Here is a 10,611-nt window from a genome sequence, read left to right on the forward strand (position 1 = left end):
GGACCATTGGTCTGACCCAGTATGGCTGTTCTTATGTTCAGAGCATATGAGAGTTATGATTCTGGTTAGGGCTGTAGCAAATATCAACTAGGAATGTCACCATCCCAAAATTTCCTGTGTCCTCATATTCCTCAAGGAAGCTCCAATTGGCACGAACTAGGGACAACCTAGATGCCAACTCCTTTGTTAGTTAACCCATATTGAATCATTCCCATACCAGTCACTCCTTCTCATTTTATGGGAGAACCATATATTTATTGATGACTTTTCTCAGTGCTTCCTTGATCTCTTTGTTCCTCAGGCTGTAGATGAGGGGATTGGCCAGGGGAGTCAGGACCGTGTAGAAGACAGAGAAGACTTTGTTGAGATCTCTAAGTGTGTCAGAGTCGGGTAATATGTAGACAATGATTACAGTCCCATAGAAAATTGTCACCACCATGAGGTGAGAGGAACAGGTGGAAAAGGCCTTTTGCCTGCCAGTGGTTGAAGGGATTTTCAGGATAGTGGAGATGATGCAAACATAGGATGCCAAGGTTAATAGAAATGGGGGCAGGGTGTCCATGAAAGAGAATATCAGGGTCGCTAGTTTAATCAGGCTGGTGTCATTGCAGGAGAGTTTAATCACTGGGTGAAATCACAAAGGAAATGGTTAATTTCATTGGGGCCACAGAAGTGTAACTGTGACATTAAACATGTTATTATAGTCGTTGTCAGAAATCCATTCATCCATGATCCAGCTGCTAGCTGGAGGCAGATTCTGCCATTCATAAGGGTTGCATAGTGAAGTGGTTTACGTATTGCTAAATACCGATCATAAGACATCGCTGCCAGGAGACAACATTCTGTAGTTGCCAGGAAACCAAAGAAATAAAATTGCACAATACACCCACAGAATGATATAATCCTATCCCTAGTCAAGTTACTGGCCAGCACCCTGGGCAGGAAGGTGGAGGTGTAGCAGGTCTCCAAGCAGGACAAGTTCCCCAGGAAAAAGTACATGGGGGTGTGAAGATGCTGATCAGCCACAACTAGCACAACAATGAGGATGTTCCCAACCACGGTCACAATGTAGGCCACTAAAAATAGCAGGAAAAGACAATATTGCAGTTCATGTCGATCCCCAAATCCCAGGAGGATGAATTCAATTATGTATGTTTGATTTTTCCCTTCTTCTTTCTTCATGAGCTTTCTTCTTGCAGGGTTCCCCTTTTCCTATTCTGCATGAGATTTACCTAATGATATTTAAAAAAAACAATGAGCATCGAAACAATTTACTGTATTGTTAAACTCATTAGATTTCCAGCTGTTTGATTCAAGAAAAGTTCAAAGTGAAAATGGAGAGTACATTTATATGCTCTCATTAAGACAAGAAACTCCTTAAATCGCAGAATTTACATAAGATTTTCAAATAGACATTCCCCACTCACCAGCCCCAAAGAGCAGCTAAGCTGTTAATTTCTCGTTCTTCAGCCCCCAACTTTGTTCATTCATAGATTTAAAAGCCAGAACGGACCTTTGGATTTGAAGGTCATCATGTCTGACCTCCTGTATTACACAGAACTTCATAAGAATATAAGAACAGCCATACTGGGTCAGATTAAAGGTCCATCTAGCTCAGTAGCTGTCCACCGACAGTGGCCAATGCCAGATGCCCCATATGGAGTGAACCTCACAGACAATGATCAAGTGATCTCTCTCCTGTCATCCATCTCCATCCTCTGACAAACAGAGAATAGGGACACCATTCCTTACCCATCCTGGATAATAGCCATTTATGGACTTAACCACGATGAATTTATCCAGTTGTCTTTTAAATGCTGTTATAGTCCTAGCCTACACAACCTCCTCAGGTAAGGAGTTCCACAAGTTCACTGTGCACTGCATGAAGAAGAACTTCCTTTTATTTGTTTTAAACCTGCTGCCTATTAATTTCATTTGGTGACCCCCAGTTCTTGTATTAGGGAAATAAGTAAATAACTTTTCCTTATTCACTTTCTCAACATCACTCATGATTTTATATACCTCTATCATATCCCCACTTAGCCTCCTTTTTTTCAAGCTGAAGAGACCTAGCATCTTTAATCTTTCCTTATATGGGACCCTTTCCAAACCCCTAATCATTTTAGTTGCCCTTCTCTGAACCTTTTCTAGTGCTAGTATATCTTTTTTGAGGTGAGGAGACCACATCTGTACACAGTATTCGAGATGTGGGTGTACCATGGATTTATATAAGGGCAATAATATATTCTCAGTCTTATTCTCTATACCTTTTTAATGATTCCTAACATCTTGTTTGCTTTTTTGACCACCTCTGCACACTGTGTGGACCTCTTCAGAGAACTATCTGTGATCACTCCAAAATCTTTTTCCTGACTCGTTGTAGCTAAATTAGCCCCCATCATATTGCATATATAGTTGGGGTTATTTTTTCAATGTGCATTACTTTACATTTATCCACATTAAATTTCATTTGCCATTTTGTTGCCCAATCACTTAGTTTTGTGAGATCTTTTTGAAGTTATTCACAGTCTGCTTTGGTTTTAACTATCTTGAGCAGTTCAGTATCATCTGCAAACTTTACCACCTCACTGTTTACTTCTTTCTCCAGATCATTTATGAATAAATTGAATAGGATTGGTCCTAGGGCTGACCCTTGGGGAACACCACTAGTTACCCCTCTCCATTCTGAGAATTTACCATTAATTCCTACCCTTTGTTCCCAGTCTTTTAACCAGTTCTCAATCCATGAAAGGACCTTCCCTTTTATCCCATGACAGCTTAATTTACGTAAGAACCTTTGGTGAGGGACCTTGTCAAAGGCTTTTTGGAAATCTAAGTACACTATGTCCACTGGATCCCCCTTGTCCACATGTTTGTTGACCCCTTCAAAGAACTCTAATTGATTAGTAAGACACGATTTTCCTTTACAGAAACCATGTTGACTATTGCTTATGAGTTTATGTTTTTCTATGTGTCTGATAATTTTATTCTTAACTATTGTTTCAATTAATTTGCCTGGTACCAATTTTAGACTTACTGGTCTGTAATTGCCGGGATCACCTCTAGAGCCCTTCTTAAATATTGGCGTTACATTAGCTAAGTTCCAGTCATTGGTTACTGAAGCCAATTTAAAGAACAGGTTACAAACCTTAGTTAATAGTTCTGCAACTTCACATTTGAGTTCTTTCAGAACTCGGGTGAATGCCATCTGGTCCCGTGACTTGTTAATGCTGAGTTTATCAATTAATTCCAAAACCTCCTCTAGTGTCACTTCAATCTGTGACAGTTCCTCAGATTTGTCACCTACAAAAGCCAGCTCAGGTTTGAGAATCTCCCTAACCTCCTCAGCCGTGAAGACTGAAGCAAAGAATCAATTTAGTTTCTCCGCAATGACTTTATTGTCTTTAACCTCTCCTTTTGTATCTCAATCATCAACGGGCCCCATTGGTTGTTTAGCAGGCTTCCTGCTTCTGATGGACTTAAAAATATTTTGTTATTATCTTTGGAGTTTTTGGCTAGCCGTTCTTCAGACTCCTCTTTGGCTTTTCTTATTACACTCTTGCACTTAATTTGGCAGTGTTTATGCTCCTTTCTATTTGCCTCACTAGGATCTGACTTCCACTTTTTAAAGAAAGTCTTTTTATCTCTCTCTGCTTCTTTTACATGGTTGTTAAGCCAGGGTGGCTCTTTTTTAGTTCTTTTACTGTGTTTCTTAATTTGGGGTATACACTGAAGTTGGGCCTCTATTTTGGTGTCTTCAAAAAGCGCCCATGCAGTTTGCAGGGATTTCACTTTAGTCACTGTACCTTTTAACTTCTGTTTAACTAACCCCCTCATTTTTGCATAGTTCCTCATTTTGAAATTAAATGCCACAGTGTTGGGCTGTTGAGATGTTCCTCCCACCACAGGGATGTTGAATGCTATTGTATTATGGTCACTATTTCCAAGTGGTCTTGCTATAGTTACCTCTTGGACCAGCTCCTGCGCTCCACTCAGGATTAAATCTAGAATTGCCTCTTCCCTTGTGGGTTCCCGTACCAGTTGCTCCATGAAGCAGTCATTTAAAGTATTGAGAAATTTTATCTCTGCATTTTGTCCTGAAGTGAAATGTTCCCAGTCAGTATGGGGATAATTGAAATCCCCCACTATTATTGGGTTCTTAATTTTGATAGCCTCTCTAATTTCCCTTAGCATTTCATCATCACTATTACTGTCCTGGTCAGGTGGTCGATAATAGATCCCTAATGTTATATTCTTATTAGAGCATGAAATTTCTATCCAATGCGATTCTATGGAACATGTGGATTTGCTTAAGATTTGTACTTCATTTGATTCTACATTTTCTTTCACATATAATGCCGCTCCTCCCCATGCACGACCTGTTCTGTCCTTCTGATATATTTTGTACCCAGAAATGATTGTTTCTCATTGATTGCTCTCAGTCCACCAGGTTTCTGTGATGCCTATTATATCCCTTCCCTGCATTAATTCTTGTTTATACTACAGTAGCTCTTTCAGACAAATAGCTAGAAGGAATCATTGTGATAATCTACCCTGGCCTCTTGTATATCACAAACCATATCACTTCCCCAGTTACCCCTGCGCTGAGACCAGTAACTTTTGGTTGAGCAAAGCATAGGTGACAAACTGGGAAATATTTGCATTATTTTGCATGACTGCTGTGCATCGCTCTCTGTGTTAGTTTATAATGGGGAGAGATCAAATGGGGTTGTTAGAGGAAACAGATATAAAAGGAAAATCAACAACCTAGGTAAGAAGTATCCAAGCAAACAGTCACACACAACAACCAGCCAAGTTACACAGTTGTTTCACCAAAGCTGAGACAGGAGAGATCAAAAGATCTGGCCAGGTAACGGTTTCACTCGAAGACACAGTGAGAGGTCTGCAGGGAGGCAAACTATCCCTCAGACTCAGAAGTGCAATCAGGAAGAACCTGAGCTAGGAAGAAAGAAGTTAAGCTTAGGTAAGACAAGAGCTGTTAGGACTCTTTGTTGTTTTAACCCATTTTTCTAAATGCTGTGTAGAGTTGGGCAAAGAAATCCAACATTATTTTGAAGAAGAGTTTTCTGTGCCCTGCAAATTCACATTGTCACAGGCTTCAGGAGGGAAATCTATAGAAGAACCAATTTCCACATAGACCTGCTGGGGTAATACCACTGTCACCAAGGGGGTTGTAATGTGGTGACTTGGAAAGCAGTTGGATTGCAGGATCCCAGCCAAGAAAATGGGATGCATAAGCCAGTCACTTGGAAGGGATATGCTTGAGATACAGGAGAAGAGTCCAAGAAAGGGCAGCCGCCTCAGGACCATGAGAGCAAATCTCCCAAGAAGACAGCTGGCCATGATTTCAAAGACTTCAAGAGATGGAGACGCCACCACTTCCCTTGGCACTTGGTTCCAAAGTTTAATTTCCCTCACTCCTAAAAAATGATGCCTTATTTCTAAAATGAATTTGTCTGACTTCAGCATCCAGCCATTGGTTCTTGTGACTTCTGTGCTAGATTAAAGCACCCATTAGTATCAAGGGTTTTCTGCCAACAAAGGCACTTATCCACTGAAATCAAATCACTTCAGAATCTTCATTCTAAAAAGCCAAACAGGTTGAGCTTCTTAGCTCTCACTGCAAAGAATTTTCTCCAGCCCTCACATATTTTTGTGCCTCTTTTTTACACCTGCTCCAATCTTTCAGTGTCTTTTTTTTAAATTATGACATCCATCAGGACTGGATGCAGTTTGGTCTCACCAATGCCCAGTACAGAGGTAAAATCATCTCTGTACACTTGCTCACCACTCCCTTGTTTTTATGTTACAGGATTGCATGAGCTCCTTGTGGCACAGCATCACACTGGGAGCTCAGGTAGAGTTGCTTGTCCACTGTGACCCCTAAACATGCTGTGATGGTAGTGAGGGTCACACACATGAGCTGCCCCAGAGAGGAACATGATTGTGATGGGATCATGCCTGTTCCTGAGACTAGGCCGTGGCACTGACCAACATCATAGACGGGAAGATGACTCTGCCCTATGCATAAAGAGAATGTCCTGAGCAGACTCCAGAGATGCTTTAGCCCCTCAGTGAACCTCCAGCAAACCCTGGGACACATTCCACCCCCAGCTGCACACAGTAACCCAGCATATGTGTGTGATTTTGGCAAGGAACCGCAGGCCGATTCTGTGTTGCAGTTCCCACAGCCACTCTCTGGAGGGTGCCAGTTCAGCAATATTCAGAGCAGTGATGAGACATATCAAGGGGAGAATGGGGAATGATACAGAACAGTAAATGCACAAACCAATTCTGTACCTGGGAGAGGGTTCAGGCTCCTTGGATTCCTAATATAGCCATTTCCCTCCCTAAGCTCCTCAGGATTTGACCCAGAAATGATCAGATTTACCTTTAATCCTCAGCATGAAGTGACGACCTCTCCATTGATGGTGACTAGGTGCTAAGATCAGAATCTGGATCCCACCATCACTCTGCTCTCCTTTGTGTCTTACATGGTCTTGTTCTCTCTGAAAAGACACCTACATTGTGCTACTGCGCTGGGCTTCTCTTTCCTTCTGGCTTCATACACATGCTTGTGTCTATAACACAGAACCCTAATGCCTCCTGCTCTGGACTCTTAAATGGTTTAAAAGGGAGAGATGCCTCATGCAGACTCATGCTGCTACTGTTATTTCACTTGTGGCTGCTGCTAATGGTCATTTTTAAATTGCCTTCCCAGGGGGTTAAATCTCAAGTTGCTTGTTAAACCGGTGCACACGCCAAGTCCTTTGCAATGCCCATTGCAGCCTCCAGGGACACCTCCCTTTTTGCATGCCCTGCATGTAGTGTGTGCTTCAAGAGTCTAGGGCCCAGATACACACAGAGACTTAGATGCCCAAACCCCAAATTTAGGTCCTAAATCCCAGACTTAGGAGCCACTGTGATCTACAAAACCCCAGCTTGGCTGCCATCCAACCCTATCAGTGCCCAAACTCACTCTGCCCTTAATTTTCCACTCTACACGTTCCCTGGACACCTACATGCCTGCCTCTGGGCACATGCACTGCTCTCTCTATCCAGGTCTTTGGACGCCCCCAAAGTAATAGTCTCCTGCAGATAGAACTCTAGATACCGAGTACACTATTCACACTGTGTAGGACTGTACTCCTACATCAAGTCTACATTGAAATTAGACTCGGGTTCACAGGGCTAGGGCTGTGGGGTTGTTTTATTGTAGTGTAGACATGCCAGCTTGAGCTCTGGGACTCTTCCACCTCACTGGGTCCTAAAGCCCAGACTCCAGCCCGAGACCGGATATTTACACTGCAGTGAAACATTGTGGGGCTCAACCTGAGCCCTGGGAGCCAGAGTCAGTTGGCATGGGCCAGCCACAGATATCTAATTGCAGTGTACACATATCTTTAGAGATATCCCTTTGAAATCAATGGAAGCATGGGTGCAGTTAGGCATTACTCAACATTGGCTGAGATTTCCCTTCCAACCATTAAGTATTATGCTCGTGAGGGACAAGTAAGCAGATAGGTAGATAGATAGATAGATAGATAAGTGGATTGGGATAGTGTGATCCTAGACATCCCTGTATTCATACCCTACATACTATTGCAATTATTTTGGTATGTCTTGTAAAATACATAGTCTTTTATTTTATTTAAAGTGAATTTAGTGATGAGTTGGGCTCCAGTGGCTACTGTTTCGAGCTCAACAGAGTGAAATTGCCTCTGGTCCTTGCCTCAAATCTGGAGGCTCTAGGAATACATGCAATGATAATTACCACAGACACAATCACAAATACAAAGTCTTATCAGTACTAAAAATGTATTAAAGCAATGAGTAAAGTTACAATTACCCATGCATATAAAAATCCTATAAAAACTGCACAATAATAATAACTGTAATCATACATTCTCAATGATATCCTAGGGTCCAATGGACCTGTCAATAGACAATCATTGCTAGAGGGATGGTTCCTGCTGGGGTTTCCTGTAGGGTCTTCCCTTGGGTCTTCCCAGTTTTACCCAAGCAAGGAACCCTCATTTAAATTGAAATTCTGACCACACATAACATCTTATCCATATGCATGCAGATGACAATCCTCTTTTCCTTATCAGTACTTCCACACCCCGTGAATATTGGGTTTTCTCATTTTTTTAGAGGCTGTTTGTAGTTCCTCTTATTCTTATTAGCATCTATGCATGGCATGTACCCTGCGATCAAGACAGCCATTCAAAGATGTTACAATCAGGTGTTGTGTGCCCTCGGACAATACATTGCGGTCTATTGCAATCACCTATTGGCCCATCTTTACAGTAATCTTGTTACCTTTGAGGAACAGGGTAATTCCTAGGTCATCCACTCATGTCAAGCATTCTTAAGCCTGTGGCTTTGTGATGGGTTGGAACACAGAAACCCTTGGGGCTGCCAATCCCAGAAAGTAGGATTTAAGTGGTTCCAAGTAGTAACAGACAGAAGAAAGTGAATTACCAAGCAAAATAAAATAAAACACGCAAGTTTATGCCTAATAGAGTAAGAAAACTGAATACAAATAAAACCTCGCCCTCAGAGGTGTTACAGTAAGCTTCCTTTTACAGACTAGTCTCCTTCTAGTCTGGGTCCAGCAATCACTCACATCGCCTGTAGTTACTGTCCTTCTTTCCAGTTTCTTCCAGGTATCTTTTGGGGGTGGAAAGGCTATGTCTTGAGCCAGATGGAGACAAAATGGAGGGGTCTCCCAAGGATTTAAATAGAGTTTCTCTTGTGGGTGGACACCACTCCCTCCCCCTGTGTAGAATCCAGCTACAAAATGGAGTTTTGGAGTCACAGGGTCAAGTCACATGTCCATGCATGACTGAGTTTCTTACCAGCCAAGCCACATTCCTGGGAAAGCTCCAATGTGGATTGGCATCTTCAAGTTCATTGTTGGCTTAAGTGGTTCTTGATTGGGCACTTAATTAGCATATTCCTTTCTCAAGTAGCTGACCATATCCTCTACTAGGCTACTTAAAATCAAGCAAGTACACAGCCAATATTCATAATTTCGAATAAAAGAATGATATATACATACAAATAGGATGAATATATTCAGAAGATCATAACCTTTGTAGACATATGTTACATGGCATATGTAGCATAAAACATATTCCAGTTATGTCATATATACACTCATAAGCGCATTTCTATAAAGCCTTATGGGGTGCCACATCACAGGAGTAATATGGCTAAGCTAAATTCTTACAGGTTTCAGCCTGTAGGCCTTGAGTCTCAGCCCTGCTTTACTAAAACCTAAAACACTCATCACTGAAATATTTATCAATCCTGCACTTCCATAATACTAAAAATCTATTTAGCATACTTCATAACATCACATAATACAGTGATAAATGGATGATAAAATGAATGGATTGGCTACAACTATATCTAAGAATACTGCATGTGAAATGATGGATACTCACTAATATTATGAATTAATATCTGTGACTAAAGGGTGTTCAAACCAGGAATATTAGGTGAAGTTGAAAGTTTTCTCCAGGCAATGGCAAGAGTCTCTGGCCTCTGCTATGCAGCAGAACAGACTATATTTCACTGATCTCTTGAGGTCTTAAAACTGTTAAGAATCTCTGACTTTCAGTAAAATTGTGCTCAATAACCGTTTAAAACAATCATTTAGTGTTATTTGTCCTGCTCCTCAATCTAAATTGCAACCCTCTCTTTTCCCAAATGAATAGATTTAGGAAGAGTTTATTACATGATAATTTATTGATAGGTTGATTGGTGGCCAAGATTTTCAAACTTGGGAGCCTAAAGCTAGTAATAATAAATGGGCTGGGCTATTCAAAGGAGCCAATGGGAATTAGGTACTTAAATCCTGTCAGGTTTCAATTGGACACCTAGGTCCAGATTTGGTATGGTAGTTAGGTGACACAAGAAGCAAGGAAGGGCCTAATGGGATTTTCAGAAGCGCAGAGGCACCCAATTCCCATGGATTTCAATGAGAGGTAGGCCCCTCATGTTTTTGAATATCTAACTGGGGCCAGACTTTTGATGGTATTTAGGCACCCAGTGGGGTTTTCTGAAGTCACCTAAATAACTTTAAAAATCTGACCCTAGGTGCCTTTCTAAGTTTTCAAACTTCTACACACCTTTAAACATCTAGCCCCAGGCTCATAATCTGTTTACACATTTTTTTGAATACCAGTTTGTACCTAAATACCTTTGGAAATCTGACCATTAGACATTTTTGTAAATTTTGACTTATGTTCCTACAGGAGGTCACTGGCAGAGCTTGGACTGGGACCTTTTGGGACCCAAAACACCTATTTTTGGCCCACGATGCTTCCAATGACAGCACTAGGCTGCTGCTTTTTCAAGCCAACTGAAGGATTTAGAGGTCCAATTCCCACTGAAATTAATAGAATCAGGGCATTCAAATCCCTTAGGCAGTTTGACAATCTGTTTAGTGTTGATCTTTTTAGGTTGCTGGGCAGCCCTGAATCCCAGAGGGGGTCCCTGGGAAAAGCAGCTGCCCAATACACTTGCAAATTAAGCCACTTTGAGTAATATGGATTTTTGCTGTCTGCCTTTAGGCACTTG

General features: G+C 41.5%; 1 protein-coding gene across 1 annotated transcript; it reads right to left on the minus strand.

Annotated features, from left to right (window-relative positions):
• Positions 1–316: 316 nt before the first annotated feature.
• On the minus strand, positions 317–822 carry LOC115637933 (olfactory receptor 1020-like; the record flags this gene model as incomplete). Its single annotated transcript, XM_030539517.1, is given in 2 exon segments — positions 317–633; positions 636–822. Coding segments are annotated over 2 exon segments (504 nt in total), but the record flags the coding sequence as incomplete, so codon positions are not given.
• Positions 823–10,611: the final 9,789 nt, after the last annotated feature.

Source organism: Gopherus evgoodei, chromosome 21, assembly GCF_007399415.2.
Source record: "Gopherus evgoodei ecotype Sinaloan lineage chromosome 21, rGopEvg1_v1.p, whole genome shotgun sequence".
NCBI classification, from domain to species: domain Eukaryota; kingdom Metazoa; phylum Chordata; order Testudines; family Testudinidae; genus Gopherus; species Gopherus evgoodei.